The sequence below is a fragment of the Dermacentor andersoni genome, chromosome 1 (genome assembly GCF_023375885.2).
Source record: "Dermacentor andersoni chromosome 1, qqDerAnde1_hic_scaffold, whole genome shotgun sequence".
Classification (NCBI taxonomy): Eukaryota; Metazoa; Arthropoda; class Arachnida; order Ixodida; family Ixodidae; genus Dermacentor; species Dermacentor andersoni.
In genome coordinates, this window is record NC_092814.1 from 218,529,358 (window position 1) to 218,552,920 (window position 23,563).

A 23,563-nucleotide genomic window follows, 5' to 3' on the forward strand; every position below is an offset into this window, starting at 1 on the left:
GATAGGTCTTGCGCGCATTGATCGGAATAAGGAAGCTGCACCGGAGAAAGCTCATAAAAGCGCGTTTGATAGCCGAAGAACTGCTCTCTCTGATACAGCACACATTTTATCTTTATGGAAAGTCGATTACGTGTTAAATTCCAATCGGTCTCTTTTTCGTGTGTTTGATATTTGAGGGTTCCAGGGTTTAATTCAGCGCTTTAGGTCAGTGATGATCACGAGGAAGCGCTGGTTTATCTCGTATTTACATGTGATGATGGTTATTGATGCTTGCCAAGTAGGATGTCATTTCTTTCCGGTGAACAGTACCAATGAACATTACTCAGCAAAAACTTCTAAGTCTTGCTCACAATGTAAAACGATGTTAGCTTTGCCGCCTTCTGCAGCCTTGCGGACACGTCACGCTCACGACACTGATGTCATGAGCATATATTAAGAGCTAAACAGAGCTGCGCAAGAACTCAACAAGGCCATCGTGCACTATGTTGAAAAGTGTTGGCATTGGACCGTGGACGAGGTGTGAGATGGAGGCGTTTTGCCGTCTTCGATCGTTGCAGTGATCTGTCGATCAACTACAGTTGCATATCCAGCTAAGGATATGGCCTCCTATTCCAACTGCCTCTAAGACATCAGGAATAGCTTGATGGATAACGTTGACATTGGCGCCCTTCTCGTGCAGCAACATCGCAACGAACAACCGCCTCACGCTTTTTTTTTTTCTTTTTTTGCGGCACAGAAGTCAGTAACGCTGTCGGTAGACGAACGACCACACCGGATGTTAGCCATAACGGACGCAGTCTTAGGGTTGAAATAAGCAGCATTAGTTCTATCACAATGAACCACACATGGCATTTCGGCCGAATTCTTTCCTGGAGCCCTCATTGCACCTCAGATATGGGGAATCTCTTGCGACTCTAAGGCACCACTTCAGAGTCTGCATTTTGCCCTATATCGCAGGACTCACGAGCAGCTGACATACGAGATAAGACCACCATCGAGCTATGGCTAAAGAACATGAAATTATATTTCAGTGGCTACCTGGGCATACCAGCATTGCTGGTAATGACCTTGCTGATGAAGCCGCCCTGTCTGCTCATCTGGAAGCCCGACCAGTTTCAATCCATTTATCCTGAACCGACACTGCAAGAAAGCTTCACATCGTTGCTAAAACTATGACGCACAAATACTGGGCTTCTGCCGACCTCCCGAAGTCTCGTCTTCATAGACTTGATTCATCCCTAAAGCTACAAGTGCCATCAAAAGTTTCCCGCTCTGAGGCGACAGTATTGTGCCGCCACTGGCTAGGGGCGGCATTTACAAAGGCCTGCTCGTTCCGCATTGGAATAGTGGATACGCCCATGTGTGACTCTTGTAGAACTATACAAACGATTGGACAAATCCTATGTCTCTGTCCCCAGTACGAAGTTGAGCGTGAATCTCTGCGGACAGCATTGAGCCGGCTGGACTCTTGACCATTCTCGCAAGTGAAGATCCTTGGACAATGGCCGTATGCGTGTCGATGTCACAGAAAGCCAGGAAAGCGTTGTTGCAGTTCCTCAAGTCGACAGGGCTTGGCGACCGTGCGTACACTCGGTGTGAACCTTGAAATGTGCGCGAAGCTGTGCTCTCTCTCTCTCTCTCTCTCTTTTCATCCCTATGCCCCTTCCCCCAGTGCCAGGTAGCAAATCGGACGTGCGTCTGGTTAACCTCCCTGCATTTCCTCTCTTCTATTTCTCTCTCTCTCTCTCTCTCTCTCTCTCTCAAGGCTGGCCTCTTCGAAGTTCGCGGCTATTCTTACCGTCGAACGAACTGTGTATGTCACGCCTTGTTCTAGAGAGTTGCCGTTCACGCACGCACGCACGCACGCGCGCGCGCAGGTGTGTTTCTTTGCAAGTCCATGTGCATTGTTCTCGGTTTTCAGTGACAAAGCAGCGGTAGACGAACGGCTCCCCTCCCTCTCTTTGCAATCCATCTTATGTATCCTCACTCTATAAGGTATACGCTAATACTTGTGCAGCTTCCCCCAACTCCCCCGCCTCTTCCTTCTATGTTTGTCGAAGTGCGAGAACCATTTTGTTCTTCTTTGAATTCTTGTTTTCTGCTTTCAGATATTTTCTTTCATTCCTTGCCGATGTAATGCATTTTTCTTCGTGGGCCTGCAGCGATGCCGTCCGAGATTGCGCCCGTGGCAGGCTTCGCCTCTTGAGTGCTTCGGAAACTGTGAGAAGGGCCGGTAAATCGAGGAAGGGGGACGAGGAGGAGAAACGCAAGTATAACGGCCTCAGCCTGCATAATGCCTCCGTCTGAAAAGTTCTGCTCAGTGCCCGAGAAACCTGAGCTGCATGCAGCTCCCAGTCGGTAAAGACAGGCTGGGGTATCGAACGCGTCCGCGGGCCTCGCGTCGTCTTATTAGCTGCTCGGCCTTAGCGTTTTCCTGTATTTTTGGTCCCTTAATTGTCCCTCTCGTCTCTCCATGCCGAACCACTGTAGAGGCAGCATGGTTTCGAATCTCATGTTTCATTAGTCTCGTGCGAAGGATCAACATCGCGTACACGTATAGTATGACGCTGCTGCTTCGCCGCGTATCGCTCATGGTGCAGGCTGCACGGAATTAGTAAAGCGGTGCGAATACCTCTCGCGAATACAAACGCGCACTTTCAGAAAAGAAAGCCATTCGTCTCGCAAAAGCTCATTTCTCACGCCTGCGAGATAGTGGAAAAAATATAAAGGAAAGCAGCGATTCTGCACCCTGTCCTATAGCTGTGTGTGTGTGCGTGCGCGCGCCAGGACAGCACTCGTACATTGCGTGGGCTATATTCCCGGTGTCTCTCCCGTTTTTCCTCCTCTCACCCATGCCTGATCTACTGTTCTGCTTATTTTTTTATTATTATTACAATAATTCTTCTTCTTCACTTTTTTGCACTTTCACAATCGTGAGTCATCCCTCTGACTGCCGCGCTCCTTGTGTTTGCATAACCTTACCGAAGCATGATTGTCAAGCGGGAATTATGATGGTAGCATGCGGCTGCGGGAATTGTGCGACGAGGTGCTCTTTATTTTTATTTTATTATATTTCTCCGCGTGGTACGCGCACCCTTGATTTACAATTTTATGGATATGAACTTCCGCTGTTGCCTGCATAATCATTTTTTGGGATCATCTTTACACTTTCTGTGCACTTCAGTTTTAGGTGCCCAGTTACGTGTCAATTTCAAGGGGTAAAAATGGTTCCCCTAGCGTCAACGCTCACAACGCTGCCATTATAGCACTTTCACGTTGGTTCTGTTCGTCAGTTATGCTGGTACTTTTTTTCTCCTGGGATTTTCACTTGCGGAGGCGCGAAGCAACGCGTGCGGTCGGGTGGTTTCTGTGTCGGCACAGGGTGCATGAGGGAACTATTCATCTACGTCGCATAGTGGCTACTGCTCGTGCTGATCAATAACCGCGCACTGGACGTGACCAGCGTTTCCTTGTATGAGAACAGCTGAAATAAGAGCATCTGCGTATGCACGTAGACAAGCGCCATGCCCGTAAAGGAAGATGTGTTCGTTAATGCAAATAAAGTCGCAAGTTTCGTTTTCCTTGCGGAGCCAAACGATAGAAATAATTACTATCGTTTGTAAGGGGACATCCACTTTCTTCATAATAACTTACCTTCTTCGTCGTCACTTCTGCCGCGCAGCGAGTGTGGGTCCTTGCCTATCGCTCTGGCTGACAGCTGTAGCTTGCGCGAAAGCCTTTTCGAACCTATAATCGAAAATACTGATTACGCTGTATGAAATACATACATGCGGTCGCGAAAAGACTGACGACCATCTTTTCTGCCGTGGTCTCGGACTTAACGTAACTACGAGGACGGTCGGTGTCTGTCGCTTTTTAACAGTGAAATGACTGGGTACTGTGCACTCAACCACTTGCAGGAGTCTTTGTACCGGCGGATTGTTCATATTGTTCAAAAGAACATGGATGGTGTCCATTATGGGATGTAGAATTGCGATGATATCTTGACGTCCTGAATTTCATCACATGCGATTCCTTCATATATACCAAAGAGTTGATTGCCTCTCTCGGAGCTTTAATTTTCAGGAAAGGTCCTACTACTTTCTCCACTCGGTAGAGCTCCCATGGAGCTGTTGCTGCATGCTCGCATAGCCTGGCTTTACTTCCGTGTTTCCTTGTAGATGTTCCTGCGGTGGACGAATGTAGGCCTGGAGGACCCGTGGACCGTCACCAATTCAACGCCGCAAGGCAGGATGTGGCGTCTCCCAGTTTTTGCAGGAAAATCACGCAGAAAGACAGAATAAGCGGGTACGACAACGTTTTATAGAAAGGAAGCACTTCTTACAAAGTGAACATTCTTCTCACACCATACTTAGGAGCACCATACTTAGGAGCACCACAGTTGCGCGCACACGTGAAAGTGCGCACTAAGTATATAAACGGTCGCAGAGACCTGTTGACTTGCGGTACTGCGTCGCTGGCGCAGAAAGCAACGACGCTATTCCAGGAGCTTTCATACCACTGTTGCTCCCTCCGGAGCGCGCAGCTTGAAGTGGCTGCCGTTCGCCCAGTGGAAAACGTATAAGGCTCGAGGGTCAGCCTCGGTTTACTTTGCTGGCCAGCTTGTGCTGGTCTGCATTCCGCTCTTCTTGCCTGCCAAAGACGCAGTAGAAAAAGTCCCCGAATGAACGACCACTCAGTGGTTGCGCAGCGAGGGACAAAATCCGGGTTCTGCGCGCGCGCATGTATCTTCCCCAACCATGTCCACGCCCCGCGAGGGTGCCTCAAAGCGAACTGCTGTGGCTGCTACTACTGCTAGCGGGTCCGCCCCCGCAGTGCAAGAGGAGAAGCCTTTCTTCGCGACGCACTTATCCGGGATTGGGGCAGCTCGGCCGGCATCGCTTTCTCCGAGCCAAGGCCCTACCCGAGCCGCGCGCCTGATCGAGCGCGTCCGATTAAGATGGGAGACCCGGCGATCGTTGCATCTTCGTGCTGTTGCTCGCTTTCACCTCTTCTTTTGTTCTCTTTTTGGCGTTCCGGACGGCTCCACGTCCACCTCGATTCTAGTTTCGTTGTCGCTCTGCAGGTTAGTTCTTCGACGGCCACTTGTTTATAGCATCCCCAGAGATCCTTTCTCTTTTCGGGTGGTGATGCAGACAAAGCGTCGCCGCAAATAAATGCCTTCTTCGTCTTCTCCTTTTTCTTCTTCTTCTTCATTGCAGCGCACGCGCCTCTAGGGGGCCGGTAGTACCTTCCATTCGGTGGCTTGCGCAACGGCTTCCTATAGCTCTTCCGCGCGGCTGTGCCCGTATTCGAATTTTGTTTACCGTAGCCTCAGCCGAAATTGGCTGTATACGTATATCCTCCCGAGAAGAGTTCCCGATAAGTGTATACCGGGGGTAACACGCCACGGCTGTAAATGCAGCCTTGTTGCGCGCCGGGTCATGTAGAATATCGTATTCTCGCAGAATTTGAAACCAGCAACCTACGTCTCTCGCTTGGACAATTTTTAATAATGTTGTATGCATGAATCAATGTGCTATGCTGCATACTGTGATACGCGAACATTTAATATTCAAGCACCGACTTCACGTTAGGCTCGCATCCACGTGATGTAAACGTAAAAGGCACCAACGGTTTGCTGAATTTACGAGGCTTCGTGGCGCCAAAAAATATTGGAATTCCTTGCTTGCAGTCCAAGTGCATAGTCTGTAGTCCCGTCCGCAGTCGTCAATAAACTAAGCGTGGATAAATATATTTTTACTGACGCGCTTGCTTGTTATTTAGCGCGTACGCAGATTACTTTTGGGCCGGCCGAAACAAACGAAGATCAGAACTCACATATGTGTAATGGGGGGTAGAAATGAAAGAAAGAAGTGCTTGTCTAATTTTATGTCGCTGGTGTCACTGTCACTCGGGGCCGCAGAGTCTCTGAAAGTACTAGTCCTTCTGTTCAGAAGAAGGTCTCGAACCATGCAAGTGGCGAAGAGTTTAGTGAATGGTCATTATAAAGCGGAATTTTTTTTTTTTTTTTTATGTCATAGCACTTTCCCACGTACAGACTAAAACCCATAAGGGTGTTTCTTGTTGTTTATATTTCACCCCATTGTAGCCGTAAAAAGGAGTGCTTTAGTGGAGTAACACACCCATTAATGTTTGTTTTTTTAGAATTACGTTGCTTCCTCTTCATCTGTTCACAATCTACGATATCACCGGAATAGTGGCTGCCCAAAATGTACTACATAGATGAGTTTCAATTAAGCATTCTATAACCCATCTTTTCAGTTAAAAGTAGGTGAGACGGAAACTGCTTTTCTTTTTTTTTTCTTTTTTTGCGCCCATGAACAATTCAATGCCTCCACATGCTATGTGGTTCATAATAAACTTTAGCGCGAACAGGGCGACAGATTTATTATGAATACGCAGCAACTATATAGCCTACCAATGCATTCTACCTGTCTGTGGTTATCGGGCTCTAATAATACGTGCCTCGAAGTGTTTTAATAGAATAATGAGGCAGTGCGTGAAAGAATATAGCCTGTAGATCATGTACACGAAGCAGCCGGATGACACCCGTAGCCTGACTGCGTGACGTGTACAAACATTGACTTGGAGTGGAGAGCCGGGAATAGGGCTCGCACGGTTGTGAAGCGAATAGCTTTCTTTGCCTCTTTCGCCCATATTCGTGGTTGGCGGTCGGGGTGCGAACTGACCGCCGATGCAAAGGTGCCGATGCAAAGGGCTCGTGCTCTCGCGCAACCGAGTGACCGAGGCGCAGGGCGCGTTCTCCGCCGAACGCCTGAAAGTGGAGCGGTCGGGGCACAACGATCCTCGTCTCCCGCCAGCCCCTCCCCATGTGGCTGCCGCGAGAGAGGGCTCTGCACGCAGGAGAGGAAACAAGCAGTCGGCTTCCACTCGCGCCTCTGGAGGCAACACGCATATGACGAATCGGCTTATATGTAAAACCACCTATACTACCGGTACGGATGTACTGGTTCACGTTCCTGCTGTCTACGGCATTACGTAATAAAACAACGAGTGCTACCGAAATAGCCTTACTGTACCTACCGGATATGCCATCAAACGCATCATTCTTTTAATACATTGAATAACCTTCTAGAAGCGTTCGGCTATTCCCTTACATTGACTGCCATCGTCGATAGCTTTCCGCACATTTTTTTTTTATTTGTTTGAAATGCAAAACAACCCTGAAAAAACCGCTCTTGTATGTCTTCCCGGATAATTAGAAGAACTTATGGTCATTTTCAGAGGCTTCTTGGACTCATGTGCAGAACTTTGCGCTCATGCTGTCCGACTTTAATGAGCGTTTTTCGCAGCATTTCGTGTCTTCATTTTGTTTGCCAAGTAACGAGGAGTAGCCGGCGCCACCTAAAGCCGCTAGCCTATCCTATTGTGTCATCTCTATAATAAAAGAAAAAGCACCCCTTAACTACGTAAAGTGTATACTTTGCACTTAAAATTCCTTTAGCATGCAGTAAGAATGCATTAAGGCTGTTCTGCTAACGAATATATCCATTGCCAAAAATTGCAAATAAAAAGAAATAAACAAGGATGCACAAAGGATGCTTCGATAGCCTACACGCCTACAAAGGCGGGTTTAATTTAGCGACAAAAAAAAGGAAAAACAAAGGGCACGTATATTAAGCCAGCGTACAAACAAGTTCTACGTGAGCTGCAGCATACTTGAGCACACAGTGCACTGTACGGGTTCCCACATATTTCGCTTAACGTGTTCGAAAAAAAAGGTCTTGCGCTTACCGCAGCACTGTTCTTGCTGAAATTTTGCAGGAGGCTCGCATTTTCGACTCTACGTCCATCAGTTTAACACTTGCGACAGTTAATTGCCTGGTTTTTAAGTAAAAGTGCAAATTTGCCTTCGCTTATCTCGATGCACAACCTAACGGCTGAGCAAGAAACAGCTTTGTTCACTCGAGACGCCATGAGGAGCGGAGGCATCTGGAGGCTCACGCGCTGTGCTCTGAAAGACGCAGAGCAGCACACATTCGGAGAGATGGTCTCTCGTATATACACGAACTGCGGTTGCTAAACCGCTGGATAAACGATGTGTTTTTTTGCACCCTTTATACTCGCAGGTCGCATTGCGCGCGCTGTATGCAAAGGTTGTTCACTTTGATTCTTAGATGAAAGGGTTTTGTTGGACATTGTAAGGGCCGTGGGCGGTATAGCGTAGCCCAAGCGCAGTTCGTGAAGGGATGGCATCCTCGCCGGAGCTGCCTGCGGCCCTTTGATGCAATAGCCTTGCGCAGGCTGTCAGCCAATCCACGTGTTCCGCTCACAGGCTCCGCCGCAGAAGCCGTCTTCGGGATGCGGCTGCAGCGGGCGGCCGCGTTTCCGCGCCCGCGTGCAGTGAACCCCCGGCGGGGTTACGCCGCGGGTCACCAGCAGCCGTAATGGTCTGCGCCGCTGCGCACCTTTTTTCCGGAACTAGGGAAAGCACAGTCAGTCTGCCCCGCAGATTACCAGCATTACTGCAGCGGGGCCCCGCAGTGCGCTGCTTCCTCGTGGCGCGCGGATCCAGGGACATTCACGCACCGGTGGTTGAGGATTCGGATTCACTGCTGCGGCGGGCCAGGCTGGCAGGAAAGTTTTTCGGCACGGTATATGTGTATATGTTGATACGGATCATTTTGTGCTCTGTTGCGCTGCAGCTGTGAACAGGGTGCTACGGTAAAGCGCGGCTGCCGCGGCTTTGCGAGGATTCGCATCGAATGGCGGTGCAGAGGCGAGTGTCTTCTTTTCATGTGAGCGTGTATACCTTCCAGGTGCTTTCCGTTTTGCATGGCTGTATGCGGAGTACCGCATTGCAACAAGGGCTACAAGGTGCATTAACCGTAAACTATATGCGCTTGAGCGCGCTCTGTTTGTATATATAGCCTTTAAATATAGGACCGTTCGTGCGCGACAGTATGGTTGTAAGCCGTTTCGCGTCAAAAAAGTATATTTTTTGTATACTGACACGTGTACTTGTCTTCATCGGGCGACACGTTTCATCGCCTAACAAATGTTATCGCACAGCGCAGGACGCGCTTGCATGTGTCGGAAGTTTCTGGAATGTTATCGATGGTTCCATGCACTGTCTGTGACCGAACCTTGCGTAATCTAATTGCATGTGTGCGCGACGCGAATAATGTAGAACGTTGTGGAAGGCGCGCGGGTTCCAGCGATTAGTCTGGAACATTCGACGATTGATGTATAAAAGCCGACGCGCTTGACCCGTTGATCAGATTTTCGACGATCGCCGACTGTGCTCGCCGCTGTCGCCGTTCTTTGAGTGTAGCCTGTTTTTGAGGGCACAAGTTCGCCCAATAAAACGCTAGCTTCGTCTTTCTCAGTTTGGCTGCTTTCTTCACAGTTACTACCACGTGACAATATTGACGAACAGATAGCGACGCGCTCAATAACTTAGCCAAGGCCGGTATTTTGTAGCGATGCCTTTTCCGATTCTGTGCTTTTTCAGGCTTTTCGCGCTTGGCCGCTGGTCAGAGCGACGGTCTGCGCACATTTTTAACGCGATCAGGCGGCCGTGTGTGGTGGATGATAAGAATAGCATACAATGGCATAAGGCATCGCTACAAAATAGCGGCCCAAGTTAGGGCTGGAAGTCCGGTAATAAGTTCTGAAACGTCTAACGGGGCACATAATACTATTGTTCGTGGAAATTTTTTTTTTTTTTTTTGCAAACGCCTAAGGTGCGTGAAAATCAGATACATAATGGCTAGGCTCTACTTGCTATATGACTTACGATGGAAGCTTGATTGATAGGGTTTGTCGCCAACAAGCAACACCGCTGCTACCGAAGCGACGTAGTGGACGGTTGTAGATTTATTTTGACCGCGACGGGCGATGTTGGTGAGGGGGAGGGGGGTAACGTGTGCGTGAAGCGCGGTACACTAGTGTTTCTGTATTGCATGCGCACCTATCGAAATGTGACTATCGCGGCCAGGTATCGAACTTGTGACCTCAGCAACAGAACACGAAATCTAATGCGGCGGGTGCGATGGAAGCATTTTAAGACAATTGGGGTGCGTATTAAGCGCACTGCCGGCAGGATGTTATTCCTCCGTATAACTTTGGATAATAATTGTGACGTCTTTTTGGAAAGTCTGCCATAAAGTGTCTAAGTTGACGTCATACAAGTGTATATAGTTTAGGATTTCAGATATAATCGGCTAGGCTGTTCGCAATCCACGCTAATTAATGATTTGTCTAATTCTACGGCAAAAAATACCTCACACCTTAACAAGACGACGGGTAGCAACCCAATTTCTTCACACGAGGCTGATGTTCTCTTTCTTTTTATTTTTTCTCTCGCTCTCTTATCTTGCTTTTTTTTTTTCACATTACGCTTGGACTGGGAAGCCCGTCTATCATTCCCTTGCTTAATAAAAGCTAGAAGCATGCTTGTCATCCTGTTCCTTTAAGTGCCGTAACCCCGCACGCCGCTTGCGCTGCCCTTTCGGTACACAGTGTTGGGACCTGTTTGGGTCTGCTTCGGGGCTTTCTTCCGCTCGCGTGTAGCGCACTGCGGAAGGGGACATCGTTGCGTGCCGCGGCAGCCTTTGCAACCGCGTCGGCCATCGCTGTCCCAGATGGAGCAGGAGCCCGTGCTGCCCGCAGCTTATGGCCATCATTACGGTGGTCGCGGCACGCGCATGCAGGGTGTATACCTAACGAGTGGCCGCCTCCTGCTGTAGCGCAGCACTGCTTCTGGCTACATCAAAAGGGAGCGTGCTGCTGCCGCAAAGCCATATATAGCCTCTTGCTGGCTAAGGCTGCGCTGCTTCTGTTTACTTCTGCACGTTGATCTTTCTTTCTTTCTTTTCGCATCTACTGCACTTAAGGGATCTGCGATGGTGTGAGCGTGCGAACTAGGCGGTAATTTGCAGAACGAGGAGCGGCGCCAATACGCTTGCTTACTGACGCCGCAAGCTGGCGACGGCGAGTCGGTTCCTCGGCGCCCGCGCTGCCGCGTGGCCGAGATCCCGGGGGCCGCCGAGGAAGTTTGTGTGCGCCGATTTCGGCGGGTGATATCGAGGAAAGATGGCTCAGTCTTGCACGTCAAGTGACATGATTTATTGTATATGTACGTAGGGGGGGGGGGGGGGGGGGGTGAAGGATATGGGGTTAAGACGGTGGCGCGGAGGTTGCGAGTGCGAGGTCGCCAGAAATGAAAGGAAGTGTTTCATTCAGACTCGCCGAGAACTTCGCCGCTTCACCTCCCCCCACATCCTTTGGAGTTTGCTTAGAACACAGCCCGGAGTGGCCCTGATGAAGCGCCAAACTGGCGGCACGAGCGGCTGTCACTGTCGGTTGCGTCGAGGGGTGAAGCCTTCTGTACTCGCAACGATTTCCGATGAGCGCGAGTCTTCTTCTCAAGAGTGAAGAAGATTGAGTAAAGTAAAAATAGCACCGCCTTGTAGTAGATTGTTTGTAGAAGCGCGAATTGTTCACTCCATCACTTTTTGCAGAATGGATCGAGAGATGTAAATGGCACAGTCAAAAACTTTTTTCAGCAAAACTCGCAGTGCGCAAGATGTGCTGGGCCATCGGTTCATTGAAGATTTTTCTGTTTGGCCGTCATAAATAATTAAAATAAAATAAACAAATAAATAAATCATGAGAAGCCAACAAACAAAGACACCAAGGGCAACATAGGGAAAATTACTTGTGGTTACTAATTGAATTAAAGAAATAATAAAGTAATGGAAATGAAAGTGGTTGAAAAAAAAATCTTGCCGCATGTGGGATAGGAACCGACATCTCCGCATTACGCCTGCGATGCTCTTACCGTGATTGAGCTACCGCGGCGCAGTTTTTCCATACACTGTCTGGGGTATTTATGTTATTTTACTACTAGAACTAACTAACCCTGGGAGTGTTAGCCAGCGCCACCACTCATAAATACCCCAGAAAGTACCGAATAAAGTAGATGGGAAAACGGCGCCGCGGTAGGACAATTAGTAAAAGTATCACACCTGTAATGCGAATACGTGGGATCGTCCCCCACCTGCGGCAAGTAGTTTTTTCATCCACTTTCATTTCCATTAATTTATCATTGCTCTAACATTGCTCTACATATATATATATATATATATAGAGGCACTGGAAGTGGTAAGGGAATACATCTACTTAGGGCAGGTAGTGACCGCGGATGCGGATCATGAGACTGAAATAATAAGAGGAATAAGAATGGGCTGGGGTGCGTTTGGCAGGCATTCTCAGATCATGAACAGCAGATTGCCATTATCCCTCAAGAGAAAAGTGTATAACAGCTGTGCTTTACCAGTACTCGCGTACGGGGCAGAAACCTGGAGGCTTACGAAAAGGGTTCTACTTAAATTGAGGACGACGCAACGAGCTATGGAAAGAAGAATGATAGGTGTAACGTTAAGGGATAAGAAAAGATCAGATTGGGTGAGGGAACAAACGCGAGTTAATAACATCTTAGTTGAAATCAAGAAATGAGCATGGGCAGGACATGTAATGAGGAGGGAAGATAACCGATGGTCATTAAGGGTTACGGACTGGATTCCAAGGGAACGGAAGCGTAGCAGGGGACGGCAGAAAGTTAGGTGGGCGGATGAGATTAAGAAGTTTGCAGGGACAACATGGCCACAATTAGTACATGACCGGGGTAGTTGGAGAAGTATGGGAGAGGCCTTTGCCCTGCAGTGGGCGTAACCTGGCTTTACGAACCATATTTGCGCGATTTATGAGGCTGTACAGATATGATCAATGCGGTCTTTTCGATTACTTGAGCAAGTTTCTTGATGGCGACCTCATCAGCGTGTGTCTATCCACTGTCATTGATCACTACATTGCACACTCAGTACACCACGTCTTGGCGCTCTTTGGCCACAATTGGCCCTTGCGCCACAAAACAAAATATCATCATATCATCATCATCATCATCATCATCATCATCATCATCACCACCACCACCACCACCACCACCACCACCACCACCACCGCCAGTGTGTGCTTGTTGCACACAGTCCGCGCACAGGCAGAAATGAAGGGAGGGGGCAGGTATTTCGGCTCTGGAGAAATGATTTATGTGCACTAGTCGATACACTGAACGCGCCAATTTTTCTTTGAATTTCTTGAATCTATGAGCGGATGTGAACGCCTTCGTTATTTTCGAACATCGGTTTTAAGCCTTCGAGCTGCACCACCTCGGCTGGTGATGCGGCAATCTTTTAATAAAGTGTGGCATCGGCGCATCAGGACCGGAGCTCTGGCTCAGTGGACTCCGTGAAAGGTCGCAGACAGAATGAATGAGTTGCTAGAAGGGAATGTGGTAATAAGGAAAAGTAAATTGCATAGCCTACCGTACTATTTTTGCTTCAAATCAAAGCACCTTCCCCCACTCGTTCATCGTGTAGGGAAAGAGAGAGTTGCGTTTTCAGGAATGGAGGGAGAAGAAGGTCAGGTGGGTGCCGTCCGCGTATTCGACGAAACGGTTCACCTCGCCTTTGACGAAAAAGAGTGACATGGCTTCATTTTGCACTTCTTACGAAAGCTACTTTGTTTGTTGGCAGCGACGTGCATCAGAATATCGATCGTATTGAGAAGCTGCTCATTAGTGACACCATATAGTCGGCGGGCGCTCTTTTGAGCTGTATTTGTTTGCACCCAATCAAGTAAACTATTACGGCCGTACTGTTCTGCCATTTCCGGCGAACAAAAAAAAAAATCTGGGCTTCATCGGTTTGACTCACGAGACCAAAGGCTGCACTGAAAGTAAAACGCAGATGTGCGGTCGTTCTTCCAGTCAAGGAGGGGCGTCCCGTGCAGTCTAGCAGAGACGTCCCAGTGTTTGGCGAACACTTTCCTCTGGAGTTGTCGCTTTCGCGTTCCACTGAGAAAAATAAGCGCTTCATTTGTATTCTGTTTTGTCTCGCTTTTCCTTCTCGACGTGGTATCGCCGTCTGTAGTGCCACAGGAAGCATAATGTTTGCTGTTATTGTCTTTTCTCTGACTTCCCGCCTCGTGCGTCGCACTTCCTTTGATCTGCTCGTAACTGCGCTCTCTGACTTGAAACAGTGCTGTTGTTCCTTGGTTTCTACAAAAAGACGATACTCGAAACGGGGGTTTCAGAAAGTCAGACGTACTGCGCGCAAACACACACGCACACACGCACACCGACGAGATAACTTCTCAATAGCGAAGTGGGAGGGTAACTCGAGAACAATAGGTTTTGATCCCCCTTGCTCTCTTTCTCTGACACTTCTGGCGTCCGCCACCAGAGGCCGGGACAATCGGTTGCGCGAATGGAGAGGGGTAGAGGCCACGTGACCTCGAACTGGGTCGTGTTGCGTTTAGGGCTGCGTTTTTTGTGTGTGTTTTTCTTTTCTCTCGCTCCCTTCCGCTCCGTTGGCGGTGGCGGCGCCGACAAACTCTCGGCAATGGGAAAAACTTCGCGGGCCGCTGGACGGGCCACATCGCTGAGCGCACCTTTCGTCCTTTCGGCCGGCGCCGCTGCGTTCGTGGCGCGGCGCGTTCGTCTTGGTAGCTTACACGTACTACGTGCACCGCTATGCGGCGGAACGCGTTTGATCAGCGACGCTAGCAGAATTCGGCGGCCGCAGGGAGGCGTCATCTGCTGCTGCGCCTAGCACCCGTGTCCGTCCCGGCACAGCTTCTAGTTCCGCGCCGCAACTACGTGCTTTCCGCACGATGTGAACGCTGTATGTACTGTTCTTCGCGTCATTGGTGACTGTGAAAAGGGCTTCAGCGCAACTTTGCACTCGTGACTTGCGTGTATGCGATTCTTGGATACGTACTCTGGGCTGACAGCGACGGAGCCGAGCGGCCAACGATCGGCGCTGAAAGGTGGGGATAACGTAGCCTCTTCCGCGCCGCCCGTCAGGAAGCGTGTTTGGTTCTCAACCGCGCTGTCAGTCATGGGTCTCAGCGACACCGATGGAAGGTGAGCTTGGCAGCCTCTCGTGTTCCTATTTGCTCTTTGATGTCTGGCTGAAAGCAGGCTCACGATGTAGTTGCTCGTGATATCCTTAACTTCCCGACACAGTACCTCCGGGCATAGAGTTCGCGCAAAGGCCGAGTTCGACCTTCTGCGCGTGCTGAATGCCCCCAGCACTTTCGCGTGAACTTATGCATATGAGAGTCGCATATGAGTGACTGAGTCGCAGTGACAACTGTGCATCTCCGTCGCTTGATCATCCGCGACACTAAATGTTTGTAAATGTTGCCATCGTGACTTGAGAACAGCGATCACTTCTTTGGCTCACATGGCTTAGTGAATCGTGCGTTTGCTATATTGACCATTGGATTGACCATCTGACTGCGTCGCGATGCTTCTGTGACCTACGATTCGTGGCCGAGGAAGCGGATACCGCTTCGAGGGGGCGTAATATCCATTGCCTCTTGTATTAAGAGGGGGTAGAAGTTAACAAACGTGCAGACCCGCGTTGCGCTGCTGAGCTCGAGGATTCGATCCCGGCGGTTTGCCTAGATTTAGGTGCACGTTAAAGAATCTCCCAGGTCGTCAAAGTTAATCTGGAGCCCTCACCCCACGAAGGCGTGCCTTGTAATCAGGTCGTGGTTCTGGCGCGTGAGACCCTATACTTTAAACAAACGTGGAGATAGGACGATAGCGGTGTCCTTTGTGTCATCATGTTAGTATATACATGCAGTGAATAGATCGGCCATGAATTTATTCGCATGCTTAGTGAGATACAGCAATTTCTTTTTATCATTGGCATGTTGCTGCTGATGCTGCCTCGTGCTAGCGCCACCCTTTCGGTCTCGTTCGCTTTATCTGGACTGGCTATTGAAATCTATAGAACGATGTTATATGCACTACGAGACGGTGGTTGAGATTACAGCCGCCAATGCGGAGCCGTAAAGGTAAGGCGGCAGTTTTTTGTCGTGAGTGGTTGGTCCGTGTCACTACGGCGCACGTTACGGTTCATCACTAGTGCCGTGCCAGTCGGCGGCGGTGGCCCAGCCATGAACATGAACTTCAGTGTAACCTGCAAATGTGTATTTTACAATAAAACGATTTCACAGCAACAACATATTATTATTAGGTGGTCTGCGGCCACAAGAACGGCATCTACCTGAGCTCGACTCCCTACTCACCACTAAAGCAAAAATTACGACGAATGTGACGGTCTCGCCCCGCTGCATTCTGCTTCTCATCTGTGTAAGCGCGGGCGTGCGTGCGGCGGCCGGGAAACTATCGTTGCGAGAACACGTACACACGCGTTGCGCGCCCTCCTACCGGATTTGTGTGTAAAGACGAAACCAAATGGCTCCGCGAAGCTGCTTTCACCGTGTTACAAGCCGCGCGCATGCCTTCGCACAGTGAACGTGAGTGGTTTGGCAACCGTTCGTTTCATACTGCGGCCGTGTGGAGGGGTACCTGATGAGCTCGTTGAAATGGCAACCTGAATGGAGTACGCCGAATGAGCAGTAAATGCGACGCTTCTTGATCAAGATACGCTATCTGTTCCCGTCTTTGTGGGCCAACGGAGCAGCCCTCAACTGAAACGAGAGCATCGCCGCGGCGATTGGATCTGGCTGCGTTTTTGGGGTGCTCGAAAGTAAGTGACTGGGTTTCCTGTTAATGTGGAAAATGCGAGTTGTGCGCCATTTGCCGATGAGAGAGAGCGCTTCATTAATCGAACCCGCTGAGGGGCAATCTTCATGCGCCAGCAAGTCTGCAGTGAAAGTTAGCGCCCGCGTTCCCGGAATGGCGATCTTGTGCGTAAAAAGATATGGAAGTCATGCGCATCTCGCGCGCGCCATTGATGTGCTGGCGTTCTCACAAAATTGAGCGGCGGCTGTTCAATACTGCGTGTATTTAGTCGAGCATTTTTGTGTGTGTGCGTGTGAATTTCGATCCGCGCACGTTTACTGAAGCCCGTGGTTGCATTTTTATCGTTTAGGAAACTATTGTCATGCCTACCATAAAGAAAAAAAGCACCCATTTACGCCCACTTCCAGCCGTTGCGTATAATGTCGGAGATAGCAGATCGAAGTCCTTGGGAACGATTCTTTGTGCACACGTGACATGCGGGCTCGGGGTTTCGCATATTTTCCCTCCTCAACCCTGCTCTACTTTGTAAGTCGTCTTTCTCTCCGCCGTGAAAGGGCGGGCATTCTCAGAAAGCTATTTTCTCTCCAGCTCTTGTCAACTGCAGCTATAGCTGAAATTCAGGTATGACGTCTGTCATCGATTGGTCGACTGGAACTCATGACAACCGCGCGCCTCACTCTTTATATAGCTACCTATTGGCCAACGAGTGCATTCGTTTTCTTCGCCATCGGCATTGGGTGGAGAAAAAATAAAGGGGTAAGGAGGGTGTCCCGCTTAGTCCTAGTCTTTCATAATTACTGACTTGGCGCGAATCTGCTGTCCTTTACGTGCATATCCGAATTTTGAGTGCTATAAACTCCTCGATGTGCTCTTCATGAGTGCAGATTAATCATCATCCTCGAAGCTTGCTCGTAAAAGAAAACAAAAATAAACAATGACATACTGCAAACAAAGCGAAACGTTTCGAAAACCGCGAGTTGTGCAGCTTTCAGAGATCCTCCAAGGTTCACTTATTTTACCACGCTTTCTTTCACGGAGTACAGCGACGCTTATTGACGGCAACGTCTGCGAAGGTAAAACTGCTTGGGCTGACCTCTCTGCTTTTCTCTGTAAATAAAGTCCTCTCTCTCTGACTGGCGTATCTTTTCCATGAAGTCCTTGTTTAATTACCCTTCTCCTCGCGGCATCTCCGGTACGCCCAATGTGCTGCCTCTTGTATGGCTCTCTGCAGCTGGAACCGCATGCGTGTCTACTAGTGTGGTCCACTCTGTGAACGCGAAATACTTGACGTCCCACATGGACAATCTCGCTTAACTCAGTATACGCCGAACTATGTGCTGAGTCGCGCACAGGTTGACACAACTGCTATTCCTATAGTCGTTCGGGAATCCCACTCCGGTCTGCCCTGGTCAGTCTCATCACTGAGAAGTGGAAGGCAAAGGAGAGCAGGATGAGCCCCCTACACACTTACTGCTTTTCTTGTGCGTCCTTCTCTCAGACGTTGCACCTTTTCTGAATTAGCGCCCCCTGGCCAACGGAAAATACCAAATGTCGCGAATTCCTTCTTCAAAAGCGCACCGGTCACTTCATTGCACTTCATTGCAAGCTCTGTATATCTGTAGAGGTAAGTTTCATATCGATTGTTTTAACGCGCCTGCGTTTGTTATCACAGACGGAGCCTGCCTGCCTTTGTACGACTTTACGGCTGATTGAAACGGTTCCTGACATATACCTATCAAACCGGATACTTCCTGGACTCTATTGAATTCTGGGGTTTTACGTGCCAAAACCACGATCTGATTATGCGGCACGCCGTAGTGGGAGACTCCGGATTAATTTTGAGCACCAGGGAATCATTAACGTGCTCCCAATACGCGGGACACGGGCGTCTTTGCGTTTCGCCCCCATCGAAATGCGGCCGCCGCGGCCGGCATTTGATCCCGCGACCTCGTGCTTAGGCAGCGCCACACCACAGCCGCTAAACCACCGCTGACTCTATAGCTTCATCGCCGGGCGAATAGGGACAGTTTGACCCGTTCGATGTCGTGAAACTGATTGCCACCTTGCGTAATACATTGGAGCTGTTGTGCAAATGTTTGTTTCACCCACACACGCGTCGACTGCGAGAGGTTGCCGTATAAATTACACCGTGGATCAGCTGTATAGAACCGGTCTTCTGTGCACATGTACGGGTCCCCTGTATTGTTATAAACGAAACAAACAGTGAAAAAAATAAAACTGGAAATCAATGTCTCACAGCGGCTTGGCCGTACAGCGCGCTCAAGATGAGAAAGGGAAGTGGGTGTCTCGTTTCATTTTTTCACGCACGCTTGCGTAGCAGGATAAAACTGGACGCCTCGTACAAATGGAACTGCGCCGTACATCGTGCCCCACTTGATGTTAGAAACAGCCCTTGATGCACGGTCCAATGCAGTGAAAAGAACCCGTAAAGTGTCTTACAATATTACCTATAGAGAGAAATCTGGCGCCATTGTCTATGAGAGTTCCCTAGCTGGCGCTGTGCAAGGGAATGAATGCCGCGATGTGTGTTCACGAGGCTTGTCTTGAACGTGGCTTGGCACGAAATTATGGTCATTTACGCACAAGTAAATCTCTATTAGAATTAAATCAACACAAAGTTTGTTTGCCCGTACGTAATACATCTTTATTTACTGTTTACTCACATTTAAGTGGAAAACGACAGCAACGCCGTGGAGGTCGTTGGCAAAAGAATGGCGCGCACGAGTGTTAGGCAGACATGAAGAAAAAGTAATAAAAGGCATATAGGCTGTCGAATGCACAGAATTACACGAGATGGGGGCAAAGTCGACAGTCGCGCTCAAAAATTTATAGTTTTCAGGACAAAAACAAAATTAAATTGTAACCTTCATAAAACCTGGAACGTAACAGGGGATATGAGAAAATACGGGAGCACCTCATGAAGGAACACTGGCGATGCCATGCTATTTTATGGATGGGAACATTGTCCCCATCTCTTGTAATTCTGTGCATTCGACAACCTATATGCCTTGCTTCATCTGTCTGAGCGCAACCGGCGAGCACCACTGTACTGAAACAAAAGCCGAACACAGGACTGCGTATCAACTGTACGTTTCAACTGCTGCCCTTTATTTACATCTAAGTGCATCGGTTTAATAGACGCTGTGCCGATCGACGGGTCCTGAATTTAATTGAATCCTGGGGATTTACATGCCAAAACCACGATTTGATTGAGGCACGCCGTAGTGGGGGACTCCGGGTTGATTTTGACCACCCGATTTTTTAATGTGCCCCAAACGCACGGGTCAGGGGCGTTTTTGCATTTCGCCCCCATCGAAATCATGATCAAATCCCGGCCCCCATCGGCCGAGATTTGATCACGTTACCACGCGTGCTTGGCAACGCAACACCATAGCCCCTAAGCCACCGCGGCGTCTACGGGACAGGTCCTCTTGACATTCTTTCTGATGGACAGAGTTTCGTATGTGGCAACACAGATGACATAGTAGACAAACTCGGCGAGTTTGGAACATATCCATTGTTTACTGCCCTGTATGCCACGACGAATGTGAGGGGTGAGGAACGAACACGCGGTGCCGTTCATCGGTCCTTGCCTTCGTTTCGGTCGCATGCAGTAGACGTCGCTGTCTGAAACTAGACTTAGCTCGCCCGCCGGCTGCGCTGCCTCGCGAGGCATTAACGTCGATATAGGCCGCGCGCTTGTTTCGTAGAAAGTGAAGGGCTATTTTTCGCAAGTAATTGTACTCTGCTTCCTTTCTTTCTTCTCAATATTCATTCTCTTAAAAACTAAGCGTATACACAGTGAATCGCGAACTGCGTCAGAACTTTCTACTTTGCCGCCCGAAGTTTTGTGAAGTGCGCTTTTGCCATCGGGACCTTTTCTCGCGCGAATGGTGCTTGCGATTGGGCGATGACTGTTTGCCTTCCACTCGTGCGCGCCATTCTTTTGCCAACGGCCTCCGCGGCGTTCTTCCACTCGCGTCCACACCTTTTCTTCTCGCTGCGCCGCTTGTGGGTTAACGACTCGGCCTCCCACGGTGGGCGGCCCGCGCGTCAGATGCCACCACTCGCGCGCTTTGCATGCTGGGGCACATGCACATTACAAGCGCGTCAATTTGCTGTGCTTGCATTGAGTAATGTTGTTCGTGAGTCTTCCACTTTCTTTCTTTTCTTTATGTCCATTGTCAGCTGGGCATCGTGTTCAGTGTAGAAGTTCATCCCTATTGCTGAACATGTTTCCCCGTTTTCTCCGCCCGATGCGGCCTGCCTCTCAGCGAAAGGGGACATGCGGTCATGCGGGGTTAAACCTTGCAAATAGCGTCTCGAGCTGAACGTACCTGACGACTCGACGCTGCGCAGCGGCATTTGCATCGAAGCAGAGACAGCGAGTATGCCTACTCCGCACGCTCCTTCTCTTCGAGACCCGTTCATCGGGTTCACCGAACCAGCGGAAGCGCCTCCTCCTCTTTCACGGGACGAAAAGTTCGCGGCGCAGAGCTCCGCTTGCGCACACCTTGCATCCTCGAGTGACGCGAAGGCGGTGCGCGCTGCTATAGGGAGCGAAAGCGAAAGAGCGGCCCGGCTGTGCCATTAAAAGCGAGCCGCCTTTTGTCGTTGCGATGGCTGCGTGGACGGCCGTTGCTCGCGACGCGCAATAGCCCATTGTCATTTGTCCCCGCCGCAGCCACCGCGTGGGTTGCCTCCGGAGACGAAAGAGAGCTTCGCGCTTGTTTTTGTGGGGATTTACCTTTGGTGTAAAGGTGGAGCGCAGAGTTAGATGGAAGTGGCGCTGGCTGTCCGTCCAGCAAAGCCGCGCGGTCTGCGTATAGCGGCTCATCATTCGGGCCAATCTCATTAGCCAGACTTGCGGAGGGGTCAATGATGCCTTGAGCACTGTCGGCGTGGCTTGGTAGATTTGCGTGTGGTGAGAAGGGTGTAAAGAAAGAGGATTATGGGCGTCGTTGGTTCACGGCATATGTAACAAAGTAAATGTGAAGCTTCCAGACGTGATACTGCGCGCAAGCTTGAGTACTCGCAGACTTCTCACGCCACCGGCAACCACGCAGTTGGCGCCTAGCGCTCCTGACTAAAAGGCATTAGTCACGGCGGCGCGTGAGTAGTGCCCGTACGTCGCCGGACCGTGGACGTCGCGCTTTATATCTCCGTTGTCCTTCACTTCTGTGACCACTGTGGACACAGCGTTTATCCTGGACTGCCTCCGCTATCGCACTCATGGCGATATGGTTTGTGTGCGTATCTTTGGAGCGTTGCGCAAATATAGCCGGTCAGGATCGAGGGAGGGCATGCGCTTTCACACGTGTGTGTACACGCCCACCCTTCGAGACCTGCGGCCGTATATTAACGGCGATAAACCCGGGACTTTTCCACCTTTCCCATCATTTTTTTCGTGATATCGAGTAATACCCCTGTCACACGCGAAGATTTAACGTCATTCGAATCGAATGGCATTCGCATGTAGTCCCACTAATCGTTATTTACATGGGAAAATTTAATGACATTCGAATGGAATGACATTTGCCATCGAATGAGTTACGGGAACTCATTCGCATTCGGTTTCGAACCGAATGTATACTCTTGAGCCCAGATAGACAACAGCGACACGCTGCGCGAAAAAATAATGCGTGCATCAGCAAAGTCACAAGGTATCTTTTTAGACTTATAAAAAGGAATAATTATTTTTGCCGCGATGATATTTTCCCCACGGGCTGTGCTCAAGCGCTATTACTCTTTGCATCAGGAGTCTGTAGCGGCGGTCGGCCATATTGGATGTGTTGATCGAAGTGCTTTTAGTTGTGAGTAATTGGCGTCAAAATGTTTTCGTCCGTTTTAAAAGTACTTGCAAAAGTTCTTAAACGCGTTTATTAGGCACAAAATTTCTTTGAATTCCACAAATTTTGTTCCAGAACGTCATTGCTATCATTTGCGAATTCCATTATATTTTACTGTGTAGCACCGCAAGAGACCGAATGGCATTCGATGCATCGAATGCGATTAGATTCGAATGACATTAAATATTCACGTGTGACAGGGGTATAAGTCTTTCCTCTTCAACCGTGCTTCGCGGAAGAAAAAAATAAGTTTATTTGGCAGGTGGCGTTCCCCCATCCCCAGTGTAGGGTAGCAAACCGGAGACTGCTATCTGGTTAACCTCAATGCCTTTCCTCTTCATCTCTCTCTCTCTCTCTCTCTCTCTCTCTCTCTCTCTCTCTCTCTCCAACGCGCTAGCGTCAGCCAGAGAAAAAATTCTTCAGCCGTGAAATCGGGTGCATAGCATCATAACGAAGCCCTGAAGGCAAAATTGTTTATTGTTGATCGTCAAGGCAAATTGTTCTTTTCGTCTTTTTAAGACACTGCTGTCTGATAAGTGCATGCACGCGATACCCAGTGCACAAAATTAAAGGTCGCGTTCCTGGTTTCGCGTAACCCGCACCGCTGTACTTCGCCTGCTAGTTTTTGAAATCGTGATAGGCACCCGATTTCGCGCGGGCATTGGTTGTAACTGTTGTATATGGATCGCTATGAGGAGACCGCCGACGTGTGGAGTTGAAGTACCACCTGCTGTTTGTTAAAAAAAAAACAAGCCATGAAGCCGGACTTTGGTTCATTTCTTAAACAGTATAGTCGCGAGATGCGGCTCTGATAGCATAGCGTGATATAGACCGGATACTTCAGGTACCGTGCCGCCTACTTTACTGAAAGTCACGAGTTTTAGACAAAGGAGACAAAGGAGTCCCGGGAGAAAAAAAAAAACTGAAATGCTTACGAAGGTTAGATAACCGCGCTGGTGAGTTGAAACTAGCATCCGTATATCCCTGTTCCATTGTTTCAGGATTTTGCCACTGACGTGCTGATTGAAGGCTACGACCACCACGAAAGAACCCTCTGCCCGAAGCTTGATAAAATGACCTAGGA

At 49.4% G+C, this 23,563-nt stretch overlaps 1 protein-coding gene across 2 annotated transcripts in view; it reads left to right on the plus strand.

The window, feature by feature from the left end:
* LOC126548236 (ecotropic viral integration site 5 ortholog-like) overlaps nucleotides 1-23,563 on the plus strand; it is a 245,437-nt gene that overhangs the window by 91,112 nt on the left and 130,762 nt on the right. Inside the window, exon 1 of one of the 2 annotated variants that reach the window (XM_050196386.3) lies at nucleotides 14,447-14,974. The exons of the other annotated variant lie outside the window; for it this stretch is intronic. Coding sequence (XP_050052343.1) covers nucleotides 14,808-14,974 — 167 coding nt within the window. The 5' untranslated portion in view covers nucleotides 14,447-14,807. Of the gene's footprint in view, nucleotides 1-14,446; nucleotides 14,975-23,563 lie in introns of those variants that run through there. 2 annotated transcript variants of the gene reach the window in all.